Genomic DNA, 25,260 nt, shown 5'->3' with positions numbered 1-25,260 from the left:
TGGGGTTTCACCATGTTGGTCAGGCTGGTCTTGAACTCCTGACCTCAGGTGATAGGCCTGCCTCAGTCTCCCAAAGTGCTAGGATTACAGATGTGAGCCACCATGCCCGGACAAGAATTCTTTATATATTCTAGACACAAGTCTCATCAGATATATGATTTTGAAATATTTTCTCCCATTCTGTGAGTTATTTTTTCACTTTCTTGATGGTGACATTTGAAGCACAAGAGCTTTTAAGTTTCTTAAAGTCAAATTTATCTATTTTTTCTCTTGTTAACTGTGCTTTTGGTATCATATCTGAGAAAACTCTGCCTAACCCAAAGTCATGAAGATTTACTATATTTTATTCTATGAGTTTTATAATTTTAGCTCTTAAATCTTCTCTATATCTTTTCCCGACTTGCAAATTAATACCATTGATAGTACACACACCACCCCATCTCATTCTTTACTACCAAAGTGCTTTGGTGGTCCACGCCTAATCTACTTGATAGCCAAGAAATTATTTGCTTATGGCATTATAATTTCCAGTATTAAACAAAAGCTCATCTATGGAATGTGATAAATTTCTGCTTCATGCTTCCAGGTGCACACATTTTAAAAAAGAATAAAGCTACCTTCCTTGCATTCTATGATCAGAACCAAAGTGTAAGCTGATTCTACAAAATTTAAACTTAAGAGATCTCCAGAGCCATATTCCTAAACTCTAAATCTTTGGAAAATATAAATTTATTTGCTCTAATTATAATTACTAAGACACAGTCACATATTTTTATAGGATTACCATCAAGTTCCTAATGTAATCATGACAGAGAAACTATAACTTAAGTAAAGAATTTAATTCAACTAAGATTTATTGATAGCCTCCTACATGCCAAGCATTGTGGGAAGTGCTGAGATGACTAAATCAGAGTTCTTGACTTCAAGGAGGTTATAATTTAGTGGGGATTAAAAAAACCAAATATTAAGAAATTTACAATAAACAATACTGTATATTTTATTTTATTTTTTTAAAAGAGAAACTGATAATTAAATTCAGTCTTTCTGCAGGACTATTCTGTCCTGAAGGAATTAATGAGGGCATACCTCCCTAATACTGAGGCTCAGCAAATCCTTTATTTCATTCTGTGATCTAGGAGCTCCAGCTCGAAATTATGGAGATACTACTGGAAGCCTATGTGAAAACGGTATTTTTTTATAAAAAGAATAATATATGTAAGGGAAGAATAATATATGTGGTAAGTTAAGGAAATCTTTTAAAGTGAAACTTTTCCTGTAATGCAAAGAATACTCTGCCTTACATGAATCACATGAATCTTTGTCTCCTCAAAGCAGGAAAAGCCCACTATTCCCACTAGGATATTCCAGATAGTTTCATCATTTAGCTCTTTTGACTACCAAATACTTTCCCATGACACTCTTCTTTAATGTGTAGTTTTTGAGTTATATCAACACCTGATTCTTTTATAAGTCCAAAAAAATTTGAATTTGGGTATGTCATCTAGTTTCACAGTTATGATCCCTTAAGACATCTTGGCTCCCAAGTCTAAATTTCTCTATTCTTTTCCCTTTCAGCCCTCCATATCTGGAATGCTAGAAACACCCTGCGGCTTCACATCAAATGAATGGTTATTTCATAGAATCAAAATGATGTGTTCTTACATTAGAAAGAGAAGTTGAGGAGATCGAGACTATCCTGGCTAACATGGTGAAACCCCGTCTCTACTAAAAATACAAAAAACTAGCCGGGCGTGGTGGCAGGCGCCTGTAGTCCCAGCTACTTGGGAGGCTGAGGCGGGAGAATGGCGTGAACCCGGGAGGTGGAGCTTGCAGTGAGCCAAGATCACGCCACTGCACTCCAGCCTGGGAGACACAGCGAGACTCCGTCTCAAAAAAAAAAAAAAAAAAAAAAAAAAAGAGAGAGAAGTTGAACAATATTTTGGCTGAGTTGTGTGGTTTATCCACAGTACCACATTCTGTTTTAAATGATTTCATCACTCAGTCAAAAGGCTGCCATAATTTTCAGTGGTTTTCTAGTCACAGTCAATAAAATAAAGAAAAAAAAAAACCCCTATAATCTTCATGACCAAGCAAGTCTTGAAAGGGAACAGTTAGGAAGTTTCTTTGACAACTTAAAAGGTACACACAAAAATGCTCATGAAAAAAACAATTTATTCTGAGCTAGCAGCTGCAAAATGATCAATAAGGTTGTAAAAGAAAAAATTTTTGTCTGCATCCGCTACTTAAATGCTCTTTTAGGCACCTAAGATAACAGAATTCACTTTAAAATTCCTTTGTAGATTTAGAGTAGGATAAATATTTTACTTCCTTATCTTTAGTCTTACTTACCTTGTGGCAACAAGTGGGTAGCTGTGGCATGGTGATGCCCAGGCATCTCTTGTCCATGGCATACAGTCATAGAGCAGTAAATCCTTCTCAGTCACAGCCATGAGGACAGGTCTCCATTGCTGTCTTCCACCATCTAGTTTTGCCTGTTACAATGGAAAAATTCAGAAATCAGGGCTAACTATAATGATTTGTCTTTGTAAAAGTTCCTTCAGTGATGGCCTAACACAATGGGTCTCCATGTTGTTTTCCCAACCTGATGGACTTGACATACAGGAAACATCTCACCAAGTTTACACTGGTAGGGACTCTCCACTGGGAGGTGTGAAGTGGTGTGTGTATTAGAGCTATAAACATTATCTAGTGATACAACACAGTTTTTCCCCATTCCATAATAACTAAACATTGCCAATTGTTTTTTCTTTTATTGAGATAGGGTCTCACTCAGCTTCCCAAAGAGCTGGGATTACAGGCATGAGCCACACATCTGGCCAATATTGTCAATTCTAATTAAATATATAGTAATATGTTCAAAATTATAAGTTTCAGAATGTCTGATGTGTAATATCTTCTAAACATAGGATAGAAACTCCTACTACCAAGTAAGTCTGTATAATGTAAACATCAAAGTTTTTGATCAAGACTTACAATAAGAAATATAGTTTACATTGCAAGCCAATATACGCATACATAGATAGTTGAATAAAATATTTTCCAAATAACATAACTCTCTTATTTTGTGCAATGTAATCTGTTAATGTCTATCTTTTTTTTTTTTTTTAGACAGTCTCGGTCTGTCGCCAGGCTGGAGTGCAGTGGCACAATCGCAGCTCACTGCAACCTTTACCTCCTGCCTCAGCCTCCTGAGTAGTTAGGATTACAGGTGCGCGCCACCACACCCAGCTAATTTTTGTATTTTTAGTAGAGACGGGTTTCACCATGTTGGCCAGGGTGGTCTTGATCTCCTGATCTCATGATCCACCCACCTTGGCCTCCCAAAGTGCTGGGATTACAGGTATGGGACACCTTGCCTGGCCCGTCTATCGTATTTTTTTAAAACGCAGATCATGATTCACTATGTCGTATTTTTTTTTTTCTTTTTGAGACGGAGTTTCGCTCTTGTTGCCCAGGCCGGAGTGCAATGGTGCAATCTCAGCTTACTGCAGTCTCAGCCTCCTGGGTTCAAGTGATTCTCCTGCTTTAGCCTACTGAGTAGCTGGGATTATAGGCATATGCCACCACACCCAGCTAATTTTGTATTTTTAGTAGAAACAAGGTTTTTCCATGTTGGTCAGGCTGGTCTCGAACTCCTGATTTCAGGTGATCTGCCGGCCTCAGCCTCCCGAAGTGCTGGGATTACTGGAGTGAGCCATAGCGCCAGACCCACTGTATGTTTGTTTTGTTTTGTTTTGTTTTGCTTTTTGAGACGCAGTATCACTCTGTTGCCCAGGTTGGAGTGCAGTGGTGCGATCTTGGCTTACTGCAACCTCTCCCTCCTGGATTCAAGCAATTCTCCTGCCTCAGCCTCCCGAGTAGCTGGGACTACAGGTGCATGCTGCCACGCCCAGCTAATTTTTTTGTATTTTAGAAGAGATGGGGTTTCACTGTATTGCCCAGGCTGGCCTCGAACTCCTGGGCCCAGGCAATCTGCCTGCCTCGGCCTCCCAGAGTGCTAGGATTACAGGCATGAGCCAATGTGCCCAGCCTCACTGTGTTGTATTTTTAAAAAATTATTATTAACCCAGAACTTAACAGCTTAAGAAAACACTTAAACTATGTTCCAAGAGTTCTCCATTGTATTTTATTTATTATTATTATTATTATTATTATTATTGTTTTTAGACAGAGTCTTGTTCTGTCACCCAGGCTGGAGTGCAATGGCAAGATCTTGGTTCACTGCAACCTCCACCTCCCGGGTTCAAGCAATTCTCCTGCCTCAGCCTCCTGACTACCTGAGATTACAGGCACCCGCCACCACGCCCAGCTAATTTTTTGTATTTTTAGTACAGCCAGGGTTTCACCATGTTGGCCATACTAGTCTCGAACTCCTGACCTCAGGTGATCCACCTACCTCAGCCTCCCAAAATGCTGGGATTACAAGCATAAGCCACCGTGCCTGGCCCATTGTATTTTAGAAATTTATGTTTCAGCTTAGAAGGTTGCATTGAATTTACTTGTATATGCTCAGTTATCTCTAAAAATGTTTTAAACTTCAGGAAAACAACTACTATTTATCCATACTGTCAAGGATCCAAGGCCAAAAAGCCAGACTATATTCAACAAAAGCCCTGTCATGATCAAAACTTTTCCCTCCTCAGGAGACCTCTGAGCAAGGACTGTTTAACAACACTGTATTTTAACACTGATCCTTCAGCTCAGCACCACTGACAGCTTCAAGGAGAATTCAAATTGACGAATGACTTATCTCTGAAAGTGTTGCCTTCAGAGCCCTTTTCATGTGCTTTCCTTAAGGACTTCTGAAGGTAATCTGGACATGAGAACCTTACATCTATAATCTGAAAGCGGCCTGAGTAAGGTTTGGTTCTGTGCTATAATATCTGTCACTGGGACGCTCTTCTCCTAGCCAAGGCCACGAGCTAGATCCCAAAAGTGGGAAATTAATTCTAGCCAGTGAAGGGACTAGTGTTCTACCATGTGCTGAAAGCAACAAAAGACAAAACCTAACACTGAGAATTCAAGCAAAATATTGTAGAAATAATTATGCATTTCTTATCAGTGAACCTTAGTTTTCCAAGACTCTATATTAGTCTATGGTTAACTCTCCAATGTCTAGAAGGAGAGTATCAGCTCTAAAGAGGTTCTCTTAGAATCATACATTTTTGGATCACAGATATCCCCAAAAAAATTCTAGTTTATGTTCACTACTAGGTATTTGTTCCCAAGACTATTACAGACAATATTTCAATAGGTTACATCAGATAGAACTGTCTTCCCAAAGGGTTAAAATGATAAACTGATTTTAATCCAGGTGCGGTGGCTCATGCCTGTAATCCCAACACTTGGGGAGGCCAAGTCAGGCAGATCACGAGATCAGGAGATCAAGACCATCTGGCCAACATGGTGAAACCCCATCTCTACAAAAATTAGCTGGGCGTGGTGGCGCGCGCCTGTAGTCCCAGCTACTCAGAAGGCTGAGGCAGGAGAATCGCTTGAACCGGGGAGGCGGAGGTTGCAGTGAGCTGAGATCGCGCCACTGCACTCCAGCCTGGAAACAGAGCGAGACTGTCTTAAAAAAAAAAACAAACAAAAAAAACCATAAACTGATTTTTGAAAATAAATGTTTTACTGGCTGGGTGTGCTGGCTCACACCTGTAATCTTGACACTTTGGGAGCCCCAAGTGGGCAGATCACTTGAGCCTGGGCAACTTGGTAAAAACCTCATCTCTACAAAAAATACAAAAATCAGCCAGGCATGATGGTGTGCATCTGTAGTCCCAGCAACTCAAGAGACTGAGGTGGGAGGATCACTTCAGCCCAGGAGGTAGAGGTTGCAGTGAACTGAGATTGTACTACTGCACTCCAGCCTGGGGAACAGAGTGAGACCCTGTTTCACAAATAAAATAAAGTAAACAAATAAATAATTTTTCCCCTTAAGTTACAAGAGAGATTTTTGAAGGCTAGATAAGAGTATAAGCATTTGGAAAACCTAAATTAAATGTATGTCTTCCCAAAGAAGGTATTTTGAGCCCTAAAGGAAAGATGCTAATGCCAATGGGAGCAATGTTCAATTTCAAGAAAGAGAACTTTAATTAACATGTTTTTCAAACTGTTTACTCTCTTAGCTCTTTCAAGTCCTTTGTTTTTAGAGAATATCTTTTCCCTGTTTTACTTATATTGGAAAAAAAAATGAAACCTAAATTCAATCATTCTGATTGCCTATTTGCCTTAAGTTTTGTTTTGTTTTTTTTGTTTGTTTGTTTGTTTTTTGGTGATGGAATTTTGCTCTGTTGCCCAAGCTAGAGTGCAATGGCACCATCTCAGCTCACTGCAAACTCTACCTCCTGGGTTCAAGCGATTCTCCTACCTCAGCCTCCTGAGTAGCTAGGATTACAGGTGTCTGCCACCATGCCCAGCTAATTTTGTATTTTTAGTAGAGATGGAGGTTTTGCCATGTTGGCCAGGCTGGTCTCGAACTCCTGACCTCCTGAGGTGGGTGATCCACCCACTTCAGCCTCCCAAAGTGCTGGGATTCCAGGCGTGAGTCACCACACCTGGCCTTGCCTTAACTTTTAAGGATACTGTTTGCTTTCAGTGAAATCAAACGCTGTCTGCTATATATAGTATGTGTTTTCCGATTATGGTAGCACAAGCAGCCTTGGGGATCCCACCATTGAGTTTCTGGCCAGAGACAAAAGGAATACAAATGTTAGGGCTTTGGTTTGCTTGTGTTTGAATACCCACACATACACAAACCTGGCCAAACTACAGCTTTCTCCAAATTTTCTTTTTTTTTTTTTCCCCTCATGGAGACTCACCTTGTTGCCCAGGCTAGAGTGCAATGGTACAATCTCGCCTCACTGCAACCTCTCCCTCCCGGATTCAAAAAATTCTCCTGCCTCAGCCTCCTGAGTAGCTGGGATTACAGGTGCCCACCACCATGCTCAGCTAATTTTTGTATTTTTAGTAGAGACGGGGTTTCACCATGTTGGCCAGGCTTGTCTCAACCTCCTGACCTCATGATCTGCCTGCCTCAGCCTCCCAAAGTGCTGGGATTACAGGCGTGAGCCACCGTTTCGGGCCTCCAAATTTTATTTCTAATAAACAGAGGTGGACAGCACTAAAGATGAAAAAATACTAATAGTTATTATTCATTTCCCAAATCCCTTAATCCCTTTTTGACAGGCAATGTACTTCTGGTTCTTTATTTTATTATTACAATAAAAAATGGACAGCAAAAAGTAAATAACTAATTACACTAATACCAACTGAAGGTATATGATCCTAACTTGAGTCTTTATGCACTTTGAGAATTAAAAGGCATCAGTAGTAACTGTTAAACCTTCCTTGGTTGTCTTGCCTTTTCTTTTCTTTTTTTTTTTTTTGATGGAGTCTTGCTCTGTCGCTCAGGCTGGAGTGCAGTGGTGCGATCTCGGCTCACTGCAAGCTCCGCCTCCCAGGTTCATGGCATTCTCCTGCCTCAGTCTCCCGAGTAGCTGGGATTACAGGCACCCGCCACCATGCCTGGCTACTTTTTTATATTTTAGTAGAGATGGAGTTTCACTGTGTTACTCAGAATGGTCTCGATCTCCTGACCTCGTGATCTGCCCGCCTCAGCTTCCCAAAGTGCTGGGATTACAGGCGTAAGCCAACACGCCTGGCTTCATTTTTTTTTTTTTTTTTTTTTTTTTTTTGAGACAGGGTCTTACTCTGTTCCCTAGGCTAGGGAGCAGGAGCACAAACACTCACTGTAGGCTCACGAGACTCACTGCAGCCTCGACCTCCTGGGATCAAGTGATTCTCCCACCTCAGAATCTTGAAAAGCTGGGACCACAGGTGCCCACCATCTCTCCTAGCTAATTTTAAAAAAATTTTTGTGTAAATATGGGGTCTCACTTTGTTACCTAAGCTGGTCTTGAATTCCTGGGCTCAAGCGTTCCTCTCACCCACCTCCCAAAAGCTGGGATTACAGGCACAAGCCACGGTACCTGGCCTTTGGCTTTTCTCATTAATGCCCAGGCCTGGGTCTCCCACAGTCGCAAAGAGGCACTGCTGCTGCTACTTTCTTGTCTCTGCACCTGACCCTTCCTAGGACCTGTGATGCCAAGGCCATTGTGAGGGGCAAAAAAGTCAGGGTTTAGCCCCAGCTAAACCGAGGGCTCTCGCTCTTCTGGTCTCCTGGGTCTGCCCCACCTGAAGACATGAGTGGTGAGTTGGCTCCAAGTAAAAGCACAGAGCATATATCCACCTCACCTGTTTCCTGACAAATAATGACTTATACTGCGTATTTTCCAAGCATGGCAAAGTTGTAAAGGTTACTATAATGAAATATAAAGATACCAGGAAGAGTAAAGAGGTTGCATTTATTTTATTTTTGGATAAAATAATCTGCACAAAACAGTACTAGGGCAATAAACAACAGTTATTTGGTAGAGTGATAAAAGCAAGCATCACTATTGACAACAGAAGAGCAGCCGAGTTCACCCAAAGGCAGAACTACTTTGATGAATCTAAGTGTTATGTTTGTGGGAAAAGTGGACACCTAAGTTACGCCTGTCTGAAAAATATGCTTGAAGAACGTGAACCTCCAAAGAAGAAAGAAAAAAAAAGAAAGTTCCTGAACCAGTAGAAGAAACTGCAGAAGTAGAAGACAGTGAAGATTAAGGGGAGAATCCTAGTCTTGACAGCCTTATGCCACAGCATTCCAAAAAGCCAAAACTGAGGAGAAAGAAAAGAAGAAAAAAGAAAATCCAGTTCAGGAGGTCCCTCAACATCAGATGATTCAAGACGCTCAAGAATAAAGAAAAGCACATATTTCAGTGATAAGGAAGAACTCAAGTGATTAAAATTGCATTTATTGGCCAGGCGCAGTGACTCACACCTGTAATCCCAGCACTTTGGGAGGCCTAGGCGGGCAGATCACCAGGTCGGGAGATCGAGACCATCCTGGGTAACAAGGTGAAACCCTGTCTCTACTAAAAATACAAAACATTAGCCGGGCTTGGTGGCAGGTACCTGTAGTCCCAGCTACTCAGGAGGCTGAGGCAGAAGAATGGCGTGAACCTGGGAGGAGGAGCTTGCAGTGAGCCAGGATAGCACCACTGCACTCCAGACAGAGTGAGACTCTGTCTCGAAAAAAAAAAAATTACATTTATTTTGTATATATCACTAAAATAAAAAAGTCTTGGCATACAAAGTTAAAAAAAATACTCAAATGCTTTAAAAAACTCATTTAATAGATAATACATGTCCTCCATTTGGTGGACTCAAAAAAATCTCCCTTTAAGAATATAACTGGCAGGGCGCAGTGGCTCACGCCTGTAATCCCAGCACTGTGGGAGGCTAAGGCAGGTGATCACTTGAGGTCAGGAGTTTGAGACCAGCCTGACCAACATGGTGAAACCCCGTCTCTACTAAAAATACAAAATTAGCTGAGCATGGTGGTGCACGCCTGTAATCCCAGCTACTTAAGAGGCTGAGGCACAAGAACCGCTTGAATCCAGGAGGCAGAGGTAGCAGTGAGCCAAGATTGCACCATTGCACTCCAGCCTGGGCAACAAGAGCTAAACTCCGTCTCAAAAAAAAAAAAAAAAAGAACATACCCAGGCCGGGGACAGTGGCTCATGCCTATAATCCTAGCACTTTGGGAGGCTAAGTTGGGAAGATGACCTGGGCCCAGGAGTTTGAGACCAGCCTGGGCAACACAGTGAGATCCTATCTCTACAAAAAATAATTTTAAAATTAGCCTGGTGTGGTGGTACGTGCTTGTAGTCCTAGCTACTCAGAAGACTGAAGTGGGAGGATTGCTTGGGCCTAGGAGGTTGAGGCTGCAGTGAGCCATGATTACACCACTGCACTTCAGCCTGGGTGAAAGAATGAGACCCTGCCTCAAAAAAAAAAAGTAGAGTGGAATGGTGGTTCCCAGTGGCTGGGGTGAGGCGTAAATGGGGAAAGTGAAGATGTTGGTCAAATGGTACAGAGTTTCAATTAAACAGGATGAATAAATTCTGGTAATCTTTTGCATAGTATGGTGACTATAGTTAATAATAATATATTGGCCGGGCATAGTAGCTCACACCTGTAATCCCAGAACTTTGGGAGGGTGAGGCGGGTGGATGACCTGAGGTCAGGAGTTTGACACCAGTCTGGCCATCATGGTGAAATCCCATCTCTACTAAAAATACAAAAATTAGCTGGGTGTGGTGGCATGTGCCTGTAATGCCAGTTACTCAGGAGGCTGATGCAGGAGAATAGCTTGAACTCGGGAGGCAGAGGTTGCAGTGAGACAAGATCGCACCACTGCACTCCAGCCTGGGCGACAGAGTAAGACCTCATTTCAAAAAAATAAATTGCATATTTCAAAATACATTAAAAGAAAAAATTTTTAATGTTTTTACCACAAAGAAATGATAAATATTTGAGGTGATGGATATGTTGATTAGCCTGATTTGAGCATTCCACAATGTATACATGTATCAAAACATTATATTGTATCCCATAAATATACATAATTATTTGCCAATTTAAAAAAACCACTGTGAACATGGAAATTAAACAAAACAAACAAACAAACAAAACAAAAACCAATATAACCAGTTAAAGGGTAAAATCAGTCACATAAAAATTAGTATCAATAACCTAGGAGGCGGAGCTTACAGTGAGCCGAGATCGCACCACCGCACTTCAGCCTGGGCGACAGAGCAAGACTCCATCTCCAAAAAAAAAAAAAGAGAGAAATATCCCCTACCCTCTGAACTCTCACTATCTAAACTTAGGAACTGATGTGAACCTTTGGATAAACCCCTTACTAACCAAAGTTTTACTATTTACTGTCAGAAACTTAAGAACTGAATATATGCAGATAATGTTGATATCCTTATCTGATCCACCTGGACATAGGAGCCAAAGGATCTGGACAGTGCATGTGTGAAAGGACCCAGCTAATTTTTTTTTAGTTGTCAATTTTTTGTAGAGATGGGTATTTCCCATATTGCCCTGGTTGGTCTCAAACTCCTGGTCTTAAGCGATCCTCCCACCTCAGCCTCCCAAAGTGTTGGTTTTACAGGTATGAGCTACCACATCCTGCCTCATATTTTCTTTTTATTTGCATAAAGAAACTCTCAAAAGATTCAATAGAAAGGAATAAGAGTTGTTACCTTTCCAGGGCAAAGGGCATAACAGGTGGATAGGTAACAGGAATGAGGGCAAGACTTTTGACCTATTAATTTTTTGTTTGATTTTTCAACCATGTGAATGTGTTACCTTTTTAAAATCATGAGGATTTTGAACAATGCCAGAAGCACAGAAGAATTACCATTCAATTCAAGTTTTTAACTAGCATATAAAATATAGAAACAATGATAAACACAACTAAAATGTTAAAATTTTCAAAGTCATAAGTACTTATACCATGACTTTCACTCATTTATTATTCTAATTATGCTTTATAGAAATGATCACTGTACTAATATTACATTCTCATTTATTATAATTTTATTTGAAATGTTCATAAAAAGTTGAGAAGTGGCAAAAAATAAAATAAAAAAAATTACTCTTGCTGGTGACCAAAATTGGCCCCTGAATTACCACAATTACTTGGTACCACCAAGATCACCAGGCACCACCACAGATCTACCACATCAGAACTGCTTTGAGGACAATATCCTCCTCAAATAAATAAAATCAACCTCGACTTAAAAAAAAAAAGTTAGAACTATGTTGGGGTGGAAGGTGGGAACCAGTGGGAAACTGTACTTAAAAAAAAAAAAAAAAATCAAAACTGAAAGAACGAAATCCTTCCTGTGCTGATTCTGCTGTATTTGGGAACCAGTTATTTAGTCCACTCCCTGGCCCTTTGCACACACAACTAGGATTCAAAACCTAAGTTTCAAAAAGACTCAAAAGCAGTGAAAAACAGAGCTAGCACTTAAACACTCATCTCTGAACCCCCTAGTCCAGTCCTTTTTTTTCAAGCCCCTCTAGCCTAGCTGATGGTGAAGAAAAAAGATGTAACATAATGTTACATAGAACTTTTACTCTCCTTTTGTCAAACCTGGGATCTAAAATAACTTGGGCTTTCAAGTTCTTCTTTTCCTTTCACTCAACATCTACTCAGGCTTTCTTGTTTCTTTTTTTTTCACTTTTCAGTTATGGAAGACAATTGTACCTCTGTCTAATTGTAAAATCGTTTGTATATTTTATACTTTTTCCAGAGCAGGGGAATCAACTACAGCCTGCTGCCCCTAGAAGCTCTTCTAGTCGGGAACAAGGGTTGGGAAACTATGACCCCTGGGACAGATGCAGCCAACTACCAGTTTACTTGTTTTTGTAAATAAAGTTTTACTGAAACGCAGTCACATCCATTCATTTTCCTATTGCCTATTACAGTTGTCTTGCTACAACAGAAGAATCAAGTAGTTGTGATGCTATCTTGCCCTTTACAGAAAAAGTTAGCTGAACCTGATCTAAAATCATGAAAATTATCCTCTGTCATTAAGGATAGAGATGGTAATAAGAACTTCTTTTTAGTAACAGTATGATAGTGATTACTATGTCAGTTACTTCTGGTTGAGTGGATAATTAGCAACAAATAGTCAAAAGTAGAAGGAGAAAAAGGGAGGTGAAACAAAAGACCGAAAAACAAAAGATCTCCAAGCTAGATATCCAGGACCTAACTGCATGTTAAGTATTACAGATATCTAAAATGAGGAACCATCCTGGCTCTGAACGGGAACCAGGTGATACCTGCCTCCCAGCCTACCTGTTCTGCCAGCCAGGCAATATGCTTGACCTCTTTACTGCCTCCTGCTGTACTGGTTGCCCCAAGCATGGCGTTGAGTTCAGCCAACACCTGTGGGAGGAGAGCCATTATGTTGGTGTGGATAGCTACGAACCAGGAGTGTGCTGTGGCTGTATCTTTGCAGCGTAGGATCAACGTGTTCCTGCTATCAGGAGAATGTAGCTCTATCAATCTGTGTGGAAAAAGAAAAAAAAAATGAGCTAGGACAGAGTCACCAAACCTGCCAGGTTTAAAATACATAACTGCAAATCTATTTTAACTTAGCATTTTCAAATACATCTGTATACTCAAATAAAGATACTTTCTCGGCCAGGCACAGTGGTTCATGACTGTAATACCAGCACTTTGGGAGGCCAAGGCAGGCGGACTGCCTGAGCTCAGGAGTTCAAGACCAGCCTAGGCAACACAGTGAAACCCCATCTCTGCTAAAATACAAAAAATTAGCTGGGCATGGTAGTGGGTGCCTGTAATCCCAGCTATTCAGGAGGCTGAGGCAGCAGAATAGCTTGAACCCAGGAGGTGGAGGTTGCAATAAGCCAAGATCACACCACTGCACTCCAGCCTGGGTGACAGAGCGAGACTCCGTCTTAAAAAAAAAAAGAAAAGAAAAGATACTTTCTCTTAATTTCCTAGAGCTCAATTCCAAAGAAAACAACATATGGAAAGATAAAAATCAGAGGCCGGGCGCGGTGGCTCACTCCTGTAATCCCAGCACTTTGGGGGGCCAAGGCAGGTGGACTGTCTGAGATCAGGAGTTTGAGGCCAGCCTGGCCAACATAGTGAAATCCCGACTCTACCAAAAATACAAAAAATTTAGCCGGGCGTGGGGGTGGGCGCCTGTAATCCCAGCTACTCGGGAGGCTGAGGCAGGGGAACTGCTTGAACTAGGGAGGTGGAGGTTGCAGTGAACCAAGATCCAGCCTGGGTGACAGAGCAAGACTCTGTCTTAAATAAATAAATAAATAAATAAATAAATAAATAAAAATATATTAAAAAATCAGAAAGACCAACTTGGGCTAGTTACTGAACCTGAGAAAAAATTAAAGAAACACCAACTGCTGGATCTGTCGTTTCAGTGTTAAAGTAATAAGCTAAGGGAACTTACTGTAGTCTACAGTAGATCACTTTGCCTTAATTTCTATGTCTAAGAAATGAAAAGCATGCTTGCTGAACCATATAGGCACATTGAAAAGAAGGAACTGATACTCTTTTAAACATTCAGGAAATTCTGGGATAAAGTAGTGCCAGCTTAAAAATGTGTACTGCCAAATAATGAACTGAAATTTACATTATGTGAAATAAATAGAAAATTAGCAGCCGGGCATGGTGGCTCACACCTATAATCCCAGCACTTTGGGAAGCTGAGATGGGCAGATCACCTGAGGTCAGGAGTTTGAGACCAGCCTGGCCAACATGGTGAAACCCCACCTCTACTAAAATATACAAAAATTAGCCACGCGTGGTGGCACATGCCTGTAATGTCAGCTACTCATGAGGCTGAGGCAGGAGAATCGCTTGAGCCCAGGAGTCGGAGATTGCAGTGAGCCAAGATCGCGCCACTGCACTCCAGCCTGGGTGACAAAGTGAGACTTTCTCTCAAAAAAAAAAAGAAAGAAAAAAGAAAATTAGCAGATTATTACTCTTTATGAAAATTTAGAACTGTGTTTGGGTACTTTTATATGATTACTCATCCAGTGAGTTATGGTAGAAAAATAGTTAAGGGATCAACACTATGGCTGTTCTATATTAGTTAATGCTCACCGAGAACAATCTGTATTTCAAAAGTAACCTTTAGAAAACTGCTAAAATATTTTAAATATACATTGAACAAATTCTTTATAAAGCAATCTATTGAATATTGTTTTGTGTTTTTATCAAAGTTCTTGCAAAGATGAATTTTAAAAGTCAAATAAATAAATAACATATATACTCTGCTGCGAACACATATCTTTTAAAATGGAAAAAAAGAAGCAATTAGGAGTGTTTTTCATGGTAGGCTACAAATTGACAAACCGCCAATGACCAGGGAGAGAGTTTTCTTTACATTATTTTCTGAAGACAGTTTTTGTTGCCTAAAGGCACTATCATCAGATTCTATGACACTTGTCAAAAAGATAAGCAATTTACAAGTATACTAGCATTTCTGCTTTGAAGCTCTTTCGTCAGTTTCTAAACCCTTTATAATTCCAAATACTTTAAGTTGTCATATTTTGTATTGCAAATATTCATTTTCATTTGAATTCTGGTTGGTCTATACTTTCTTAAATAAACATTTATTGAGCACCTACTATATGCCAAATATTGTGCTAGGCACTGGTATTGGAGATACAGTGATGAAAAAAGTGTATCATCTAGCTACTTCCAGGCCTACCTACCAGTCTATCCATCTTTTATATGCTGTCAAAGTTCTATGGTAACAGCAAAATAGGACAAAAGTTCTAGAAAATAGAAGACATAAAGTAAGAGTTGTGAACAGCCAAAAGGCTTAAGAAAAGTCCATATTTGAAAGTTCATATTACTCAGAGGAAAACCTTTAGATATCAAGTTTTAAGCTATTTGCTTTTTATTTAGACACAGTTCTGATGAGCTCTTTATTTGATTTCCTATTATATACCTAAGTATATTAAGAGGTAGCTTGGTTCCAGAATTTAGAGGGTCTTGAACAGCAGGTTAAGTCTGAATATTAATTGGTAAATTTTTTTTTTTTTTTTTTTTTTTTTTTGAGATGGAGTCTTGCTCTTTGCCCAGGCTGAAGTGCAGTGGCACAATCTCGGCTCACTGAAACCTCTGCCTCCCGGGTTCAAGCAATTCTCCTGCCTCAGCCTCCCAAGTAGCTGGGATTACAGGTGCACACCACCAAGCCTGGCTAATTTTTGTATTTTCAGTAGAGACAGGGTTTCACCACGTTGGCCAGGCTGGTCTTGAACTCCTGACCTCAAGTGATCCGCCCACCTCGGTCTCCCAAAGTGCTGGGATTACAGGCGTGAGCCACTGCGCCTGGCCTTAATTGGTAACTATTAATAACATAGAATCACTTAGGATTCTCAACAGGAGGGCAACATGATCAAAACAATCAACTTAAAAAATAATTTTATGAGACATTTGTACACCCATGTTTATAGCAGCATCATTCACAATAGCCAAAAGGTGGAAGCAACCCAAATGTCCATCAATGGATGAATGGATAAACAAAATGTAGTATATACATATAATGGCATTATTCACCCCTTAATAAGGAAGAAATCCTAACACATGTTACAACACACATCATTAAGGATATTATACTAAGTAAAATAAGCCAGTCACGAAAGAAGAAATAATGTATGAACCCACTTTTATGAAGTATCTACAGCAGTCAAACTCACAGAAAGTGGAATGGTAGGTGCCAGGAGCTGAAGGAAGGGTGAAATGGGGAGGTTTTTAATGAGTAGAGAATTTTAGTTTTGCAAAAAGAAAAATATCTGGACATTGGTTGTACAAAAATATGAATATACTTAACACTTCTGACCTGTACACTTAAAAATGATTAAGAAATTTTATGTTATGTGTTTTTTACCACAATTTTAAAAAATTAGGTCATGTACAGTGACTCACACCTGTAATCCCAACACTTTGGGAGGCTGAGGCGGGGAAATCACTTGAGGCCAGGAGTTTGAGACCAGCCTGGGCAACAAAGTGAGACCCCATCTCTACAAAAAAAAAAATTTTTTTTTTTTTGAGATGGAGTTTCGCTCTTTCGCCCAGGCTGGAGGGCAGTGGCTGATCTCAGCTCACTGCAACCTCTGCCTTCCGGTTTCAAGCAATTCTCCGGCCTCAGCCTCTCCAGTAGCTGCGACTACAGGCGCCCGCCACCATGCCCGGCTAATTTTTGTATTTTTAGTAGAGACGGGGTTTCACTATGTTGGCCAGCCTGGTCTTGAACTCCTGACCTCATGATCCGACCGCCTTGGCCTCCCAAAGTGCTGGGATTACAGGCATGAGCCACTGCGCCCGGCCCCCACTCAATTTTTTTTTTTTTTTTTTTTTTTGAGACGGAGTCTCGCTCTGTCGCCCAGGCCGAGGTGCAGTGGTCGGATCTCAGCTCACTGCAAGCTCCGCCTCCCGGGTTTACGCTATTCTCCTGCCTCAGCCTCCGGAGTAGCTGGGACTACAGGCGCCCGCCACCTCGCCCGGCTAGTTTTTTGTATTTTTTAGTAGAGACGGGGTTTCACAGTGTTAGCCAAGATGGTCTCGATCTCCTAACCTTGTGATCCGCCCGTCTCGGCCTCCCAAAGTGCTGGGATTACAGGATTGAGCCACCGCGCCCGGCCTTTTTTTTTTTTTTTTTTTTTTTTTGAGGCAGAGTCTCGCTCTGTGGCCCAGGCTGGAGTGCAGTGGCCAGATCTCAGCTCACTGCAAGCTCCGCCTCCCGGATTTACGCCATTCTCCTGCCTCAGCCTCCCGAGTAGCTGGGACTACAGGCACCCGCCACCTCGCCCGGCTAGTTTTTTGTATTTTTTAGTAGAGACGGGGTTTCACTGTGTTAGCCAGGATGGTCTCGATCTCCTGACCTCGTGATCCGCCCGTCTCGGCCTCCCAAAGTGCTGGGATTACAGGCTTGAGCCACCGCGCCCGGCCTTTTTTTTTTTTTTTTTTTTTTTTTGAGACAGAGTTTACCTTTTGTTGCTGGGGCTGGAATGCAATGGCGCAGTCTCAGCTCACTGTAACCTCCACCTCCTGGGTTCAAGCGATTCTCCTGCCTCAGCCTCCCGAGCAGCTGGGATTACAGGCATGTGCCACCACGCCCAGCTAGTTTTTGTATCTTTAGTAGAGACGGGGATTCACCATGTTGGTCAGGCTGGTCTGAAATTCTGACCTCAGGTGATCCACGCGCCTCGGCCTCCCAAACTGCTGGGATTATAGCCATGAACCATCGTGCCTGGCCCCCACATTCTTTTTTTTGTTTTGTTTTTGTTTTTTTTTTTTTTTTTTGAGATGGAGTCTCGCTCTTTCACCCAGGCTGGAGTCGCCTGCCAGCAGGCCTCTCGGGTTCACGCCATTCTCCTGCCTCAGGCTCCCGAGTCGCCTGCCAGCAGGCCTCGCTAATTTTTAGTAGAGACGGGGTTTCACCATGCTGGCCAGGATGGTCTCGATCTCCCTGACCTCGTGATCTGCCTGCCTCGACCTCCCAAAGTGCTGAGATTACTGGTGTGAACCACCGCGTCAGGCCGGGGTATTTTTTTTAAAAGCATAATCTTACAAATCCAAGGAGAACAGGAGAGGAGTCACTACAACAAAATTTTGGAGGCTAGTAAACAGAGGAGTTAAATGACTTAGCTGACTTAAGAAAACTGGAAAGAGCGAAATCCCAGCCAATCCATGTTGAAGAATCCCTAAGAGGCTGGGGAAGCGGTGGTACCAGTTACCTCTGGAAGTGGGAGTGAAGCAGGCAGCTCTACTCTGCGTGGTATGGAAGTGGGAGTGAAGCATGCAGCTCTACTCTGCGTGGTATGGAAGTGGGAGTGAAGCATGCAGCTCTACTCTGCGTGGTATGGTTGAAAGCCTGTCAGCATTCCCCACACCCAGTGGCCAGTGACTGCCCCACCCTCATTCTAGCAAAAGATTCAGAATCACCCTCATCCCACAAAACTGGGTGGGGGACGCAATGATGTTCTTATTTCAGATCGTATATCAGGCTATTTTCTAGAGGGACTATTTATTTCTATCGAGTTGCTTTGGCACTGTAACCAGTGTAACATCTTTTAAGCATATGCTAAAAGTTCAGCCCCAAAACTTTGACCAGAAATTTCCTTTACTCCTCCTACTGACCTACTTAGCACTACAGATAGGAATCAGTTCATCCTTCTTGAGGCACAGAATGTTCACCTTCTGAAAGTCTTTACACATCATACAGTTCCTAGGACAATCTCTCAGACATTTCTCCTTTGACACAGTCTAACTTCTGAAAATCCTGATGTCTCAGATCCTAGTTATTAAAAACTGGAAGAATGGAAAATAAATCTGTTATAAAATAAAACTAAGCCTGATTAAACACATACCGGGACCACTGGGCTGAAAAAATATGAGAATAGACAGTAAGTTATTTTCCACTGACAGTTAACCAGTTTTGTTTTTGTTTTTTTTTGTTTTTTTTTTGAGACGGAGTCTTGCTCTGTCGCCCAGGCTGGAGTGCAATAGCACCATCTCGGCTCACTGCAAGCTCCGCCTCCCGGGTTCACGCCATTCTGCTGCCTCAGCCTCCCGAGTAGCTGGGACTACAGGCGCCCACCACTATGCCCAGCTTATTTTTTGTATTTTTAGTAGAGATGGGGTTTCACTGTGTTAGTCAGGATGGTCTCAATCTCCTGACCTCGTGATCCGCCCACCTCGACCTCCCAAAGTGCTGGGATTACAGGCGTGAGCCACCATGCTCAGTTAACCAGTTTTTTATGAAAAGAAAAATTTTGCAATTTTTCTTGAAACGGGACTGTGAAATAGAAAATTAAATTAGAAGAAACAGAAAAGAAGTTCCAAAATAGGACTGATGAGTGTAGGATCCAAAAGAGTCCACCTTTGAAGAAACCATTAAAACTGACAAAGGGGACAAAGTAATTTATAAAGGCTACTGATATTTTAAAAGAAAATTCCAATGAAAACTTTGCTAATAAAAATATGGAGGCAGTCTGCCAGTAATCATTTGGGTCCACAAGGCAAAAGAGGAGACAGCTATAATGTCTGAAGTTTTGGCCTGTTGTCAAACCACTGAGGATTTTCTGAGAAATGCAATTGAGATTTTGATCAGATGAATCAAATCAATGTTTAGGTACATAGGATTCTGTAAGTCTAGCTTACTTCTCCTGTTTAGCAAAGTCTTTGATATAACTTAAGTGTTCAACTTAGTAATAATCATATAATTTTATACATTATAAAGGCAAAATTTACCTTTTACGTGGAAAATAGTCAATGTGAAGATGACTGAGGCACTGTGAACCAATGCAAAGAACATGGATTTACATTTCCAAAAGGAGTATTTGAGAACACCTTGTTCTTCCTAAACTTCATACTGCCTACAATACTGATTGCTAAGGAAGGGGCTCGTGTTCTCTCCTTGGACTTCATCATTATTTATTGTTTGCTTTCCAAAATGAAATACTTATAATTACCAGATGCATCAAGATGCACCAAATGAGGTCTTGAAAACTCAAGGTAGAGGAAGGGAGTAAAATTCTTCTTCCCCTGTACTTACTCATTCTGATCATTAGCACTTTTTACTTTTTCTCAGCTCTATGGAACCAAATCAAAGTAGTAAAGCAAAAAAAAAGGCATTTCCCTCTAATATCAAACACATCTTTGGTTTAGAAAGTGAAGGTTTTAGATAAGAATGAAGGATGAGCCACAAAAAGATTTCACTATGCACCCACCAGAAAGGTAAATATTAAAAAGACTGATAACATCAATTTTGGTGAGGATGTGAAACAATGAAAACTCTCATATAATGGCAGGAACATAAAATGGCACAAAATGGCACAATTACTTTGGAAGGAAGTCTGGCAGTTTAGCTTATTTTATTTTTTTTATTTTTAGTAGAGATGGGGTTTCGCCATGTTGGCCAGGCTGGTCTCAAACGCCTGACCTCAGGTGATCCACCACTCTCGACCTCCCAAAGTACTGGGATTACAGGCATGAGCCACTGTGCCCAGCCTGGCAGTTTGTTGCTATTGTTATTGCTGTTTTTGAGACGGAGTTTCACTCTTGTTGCCCAGGCTGGAGTGCAAGTAATGGTGCGATCTCGGCTCACCGTAACCTCCGCCTACCGGGTTCAAGCGATTCTCCTCCCTCAGCCTCCCGAGTAGCTGGGATTACAGGCATGAGCCACCACGTCCAGCTAATTTTGTATTTTTAGTAGAGATGGGGTTTCTCCATGTTGGTCAGGCTGGTCTCGAACTCCTGACCTCAGGTGATCTGCCTGCCTCAGCCTCCCAAAGTGCTGGGATTACAGGCATGAGCCACCGCGCCTGGACTAGTTTTTTGTTTTTTTTTTTTTTAAGCTAAATATGCACCTATCCTTTGACCCAGCAATTCCACTCCTACAAATTTACCCCACAGAAATGAAAAAGTTTCTGAGGCCTTTAAACCAGAAGAAGAAGAAAAAAAAGGAAAGTACAAAAATATTCAGTGACTTTATTAATACTAACTCTACACTGGAAATTGCTCAAGTTGACCATCAATAAAAAACAGATAAACAAATGGATATTTCCTTTAACAGAGCTGAGATAAATTTAAGGACCAATGAGCTCCAAGTTATTTTATTATTTTATTTTTATTTTTATTTCTTTTTGAGACAGAATCTTACTCTGTCACCTGGAGTGTCCAGGCTGGAGTGCAGTGGCACAATCTCGGCTCACTGCAACCTCCACCTCCCAGGTTTAAGTGATTCTTATGCCTCAGCATCTTGAGTAGCTGGGATTACAGGTGTGTGCCACCATGCCTGGGCAATTTTTTCTTATTTTTAGTAGAGACAGGGTCACAAACTCCTGGCCTCAAGTGATCTGCCCGCCTTGGTCTCCCAAAGTGCTGAGATTACAGTCACGAGCCCCCGCCCCAAGTTATTTTATAGATTATTATTTATTCTCATTCTAAAGTATATAGTTGAGCAGATATTACGACCATTCTACAGACAGAGAAAACAGGCAGCCAGAGAAATTAAGGAACTTGTTTAAGGTCACAAGGACACTAACAATGCCTATAATAATAACTTGAGAACTTACTGATTCTATAATTACTGTCTTATTTAATCCTCCTATAATCTTATTTTATACAGGGGAAATGCAAGGCTTGTGGAAAACAAGTAGCCTGACCAACATTACGAAGCCTATCTTCCTAACTTCTATCTTCTCTCATAACTGAGGTCTAATTAGTTAATGGTTCTGTGCATTTTTTCTGCCAAGACACACAGATGTTCATATTCCCATGAGTATAGCCGAAGTTATGCATATTTTTTGCAAACCCCTTGTAATCCTAATGCTCTTATGTCTAAAAAGCACATGGAAATGCAAGTATAAGTGGTATCATCATAGGAATAACCTTGAATCTCTTCCAATTTATATTTTACAAAAAGCAAATCATGTGCAAAATTTTTTATTAAAAAAAAAAATTTTTTTTTGAGACACAGTCTTGCAGAGTGCCATAATCTTGGCTCACTGCAACCTCTGCCTCCCGAGTTCAAGCAATTCTCCTATCTCAGCCTCCCAAATAGCTGGGATTACAGGCGTGCACCACCACACCTGGCTAATTTTTGTATTTTTAGTAGAAACAGTGTTTCACTGTGTTCGCCAGGCCAGTCTCAAACTCCTGATGTCAAGTGATCCACCTGCCTTGGCCTCTCAAAGTGCTGGGATTACAGGTGTGAGCCACTGCACCCGGCCAAATTTTGATATCTTAAGTAAAATTAGAACAAGTTGCTTTGAAGCATTAAGACTGAGAATCTCAAAACTAACGTGGATCTTCTAAGACCTTTCCTTATATAGTATGCCATGGTCAAGTAGACTGATCATTTACTGAAAAGGAAGGTATAATAGCACAACTCTGGTAGCCCCAAACTGCCCTCTCCATTTGGTTCTGAAGACCTACTTCACATCTGACCATCACCAAATGTCTTTAGCATATAAATATGTCAGAGAATTCAGCCCCCAAGTTTTAACAAAGACCAAGGTTACTGGACTTCAATCCTTAGTGAATGATGAAGTAGCACAACGTTTAGCAATACAGCCGAGTCATATCATCTTCTTCCTTCTTTCTTTGCCCACTCCTACAACCCTGGGTTTCTACAGAAATTTTATAACGTTTTACCTTTTTCTTCAATACCCAGCTACATCAGCAGCACTATAGCTACCTATTCTCAGAAATGATTTATTGCCGGGCATGGTGGCTCTTGCCTGTAATCCCAGTACTTTGGAAAACCAAAGTGAGTAGATTGCTGGAATCTAGGAGTTGGGGACCACTCTGGGCAATGTAGCAAAACCCTTTCTCTACAAAAAATACAAATATTAGCTGGGCACAGTGGCATGCACCTGTAGTCCCAGCTACTTGGGAGGCTGAGGCAGGGGAATTACTTGAGTCCAGGAAGCAGAGGTTGCAGTGAGCTGAGACCATGCCATTGTACTCTAGCCTGGGCGATGGGAGTGAAGCCTGTCTCAAAAAAAAAAAAAAAAAAAAAAAGAAATGATTTATAACAAAATTGACTCTGTACTTTTCTCAGCCTGACAGCTAGTTGACAAATGTAGTTGTAATTTGTTTTTCTTTATCACATTGTTTCTCTATTCTATTTAATTCTCTATGGTCCCTAACCTTAAAAAAAAAAAAAAAAAAGCCCATGATTAACAGACCAACTGCTCTATATAAATGTATCTCTTTTCTCTCTCTCTCTCTCTTTTTTTTTTTGGTAGAGATAGGGTCTTGTTATATTGCCCAAGCTAGTCTTAAACTCCTGGCCTCAAGCAATCCTCCTGCCTCAGCCTCCCAAAGTACTGAGATAAGTGTGAGCCACTACCATGTCTGGCTCAAATGTATCTCATGTTATTTATTTATTTATTTACTTATATACTTATTTATTTATTTATTTAATTTTTTCTTGAGACAGAGTCTCGCTCTGTCACCCAGGCTGGAGTGCAGTGGTGCAATCTCGGCTCACTGCAACTTCTGCCTCCCAGGTTCAAGCAATTCTTCTGCTTCGGCCTTCCAAGTAGCTGGGATTACAGGTGCCTGCTACCACGTCTGGCTAAGTTTTGTATTTTTAGTGGAGACAGGGTTTCACCATGTTTGCCAGGCTGGTCCTAAACTCCTGACCTCAAGTGATCCACCTGCCTCGGCCTCCCAAAGTGCTGGGATTCCAGGCGTGAGCCACCTCTCCCAGCCCAAATTAAATTCTTACTTTATGAAAAGAATACAAAATTTCTTTAAAGATGAAGCTGTGTTGCACTTAGATGATTCAACATACAACCTTCCAGGAAGAAACCTATACGTAGCACAAAGTAATTTCTACAATGTCTTGAACTTTTAAAACAAAGCCAACAATTTAAATATATCAGAATATAATTTTCAAAATGTGTTTACATAGTAGTCAGTTAAGACTTTTCTTGGCCGGGCGTGGTGGCTCAAACCTGTAATCCCAGCACTTTGGGAGGCCGAGACGAGCGGATCACGAGGTCAGAAGATCGAGACCATCCTGGCTAACACAGTGAAACCCCGTCTCTACTAAAAAATACAAAAAACTAGCCAGGCGAGGTGGCAGGCGCCTGTAGTCCCAGCTACTCGGGAGGCTGAGGCAGGAGAATGGCCTAAACCCAGGAGGCGGAGCTCGCAGTAAGCTGAGATCGCGCCACTGCACTCCAGCCTGGGCGACAGAGTGAGACTCCGTCTCAAAAAAAAAAAAAAGACTTTTCTTAAGAGGCAGGATATTGTTCTGTCACCCAGGCTACAGTGCAGTGGCACAATCCTAGCTCACTGCAGCCTTGAACTCTTGGGTTCAAGTGATCCTCCCACCTTAGCCTCCCAAGTAGCTAGGACTACAGGTGCACGCCAGTAAGTCTGGCTAATTTTTTTTAAAAATGCCGTAGAGGCGGCGTCTCACTATGTTGCCCAAGCTGGTCTTAAATTCTAGCTTTAAGCAATTCTCTAACCCTGGCCTCCCAAAGTGCTGGGATTACAGGTGTGAGCCATTGTGCCCAGCAGAGTTAAGACTTTTTAAAAATACTATTTCTTGAGAACCTACTGTATGTGCTTGGTTCTGTGGAAGGGCCTTTACAGGTACCATCTCATTTAATCAGCACACTAAGTATCATTATCCCTTTTTTTACAGATGACATATGGTGTTGTATAGAAGTGAAGGGACTTGCTCAGAACCTTACTTTGAGCAGGTGACCTAGTTGGGATTCAAACCAAGATCTATCCGACTGCAGAGCTCAGTTCATTCCAGCAAACCATGTAAAATACTACAGAGCAGAAGCTTTGAAGCCTTAAATACCCAAGGAGGCCTTAAAAACCCAAGGAGGCAATTCAGTTTCTTGGTGTCTTCTGTGCTCCATTCCATCCTGATCAGGCACCTGGCTGTGCATTAAGATCAGAGGAGACCATAATAGTGAAAACACATTATAAAAAGTCTGTCCTTAACTATGTCTTTGGGCAAGTTATTTTCATCTTATTTTTTCCCCTAATCTCTAACCTAACATTCGGTCTACCAGTGCCATTTCATGGAGTTAATGAAGACAAAGTTATAGAACACATATGATTATAGAACTAGGAGGGACATCAGAAATCATCCAATCTAATTTTCTCATTTTGCAAATGAGGAAACTGAGGTCAAGGGGAGCTAACTTGCCAGAGTCACACTGCTGGTTGATTCAGCCAAAACCATAATGCAGATCTCTAACTCTATATTACCTACAGTCTAAGGAATTTCC

At 41.3% G+C, this 25,260-nt stretch overlaps 1 protein-coding gene and 1 pseudogene across 1 annotated transcript in view; one reads left to right on the top strand and one right to left on the bottom strand.

Annotated features, from left to right (window-relative positions):
• The window catches only part of SNTB2 (syntrophin beta 2), a 121,409-nt gene that overhangs the window by 36,038 nt on the left and 60,111 nt on the right, over window positions 1-25,260 (bottom strand). Inside the window, exons 3-4 of the mRNA XM_007993819.3 lie at window positions 12,785-12,995; window positions 2,350-2,492 (exon numbers count right to left, since the gene is read on the bottom strand). Coding sequence (XP_007992010.1) covers window positions 2,350-2,492; window positions 12,785-12,995 — 354 coding nt within the window. The remainder of the gene's footprint in view (window positions 1-2,349; window positions 2,493-12,784; window positions 12,996-25,260) is intronic.
• Window positions 8,226-8,906, top strand: LOC103233219 (zinc finger CCHC-type and RNA-binding motif-containing protein 1 pseudogene; annotated as a pseudogene).

The sequence above is a fragment of the Chlorocebus sabaeus genome, chromosome 5 (assembly GCF_047675955.1).
Source record: "Chlorocebus sabaeus isolate Y175 chromosome 5, mChlSab1.0.hap1, whole genome shotgun sequence".
Classification (NCBI taxonomy): Eukaryota; Metazoa; Chordata; class Mammalia; order Primates; family Cercopithecidae; genus Chlorocebus; species Chlorocebus sabaeus.
The sequence above is the reverse complement of the archived record's forward strand: the minus strand, read 5'-3'. Positions and strand labels throughout refer to the sequence as shown.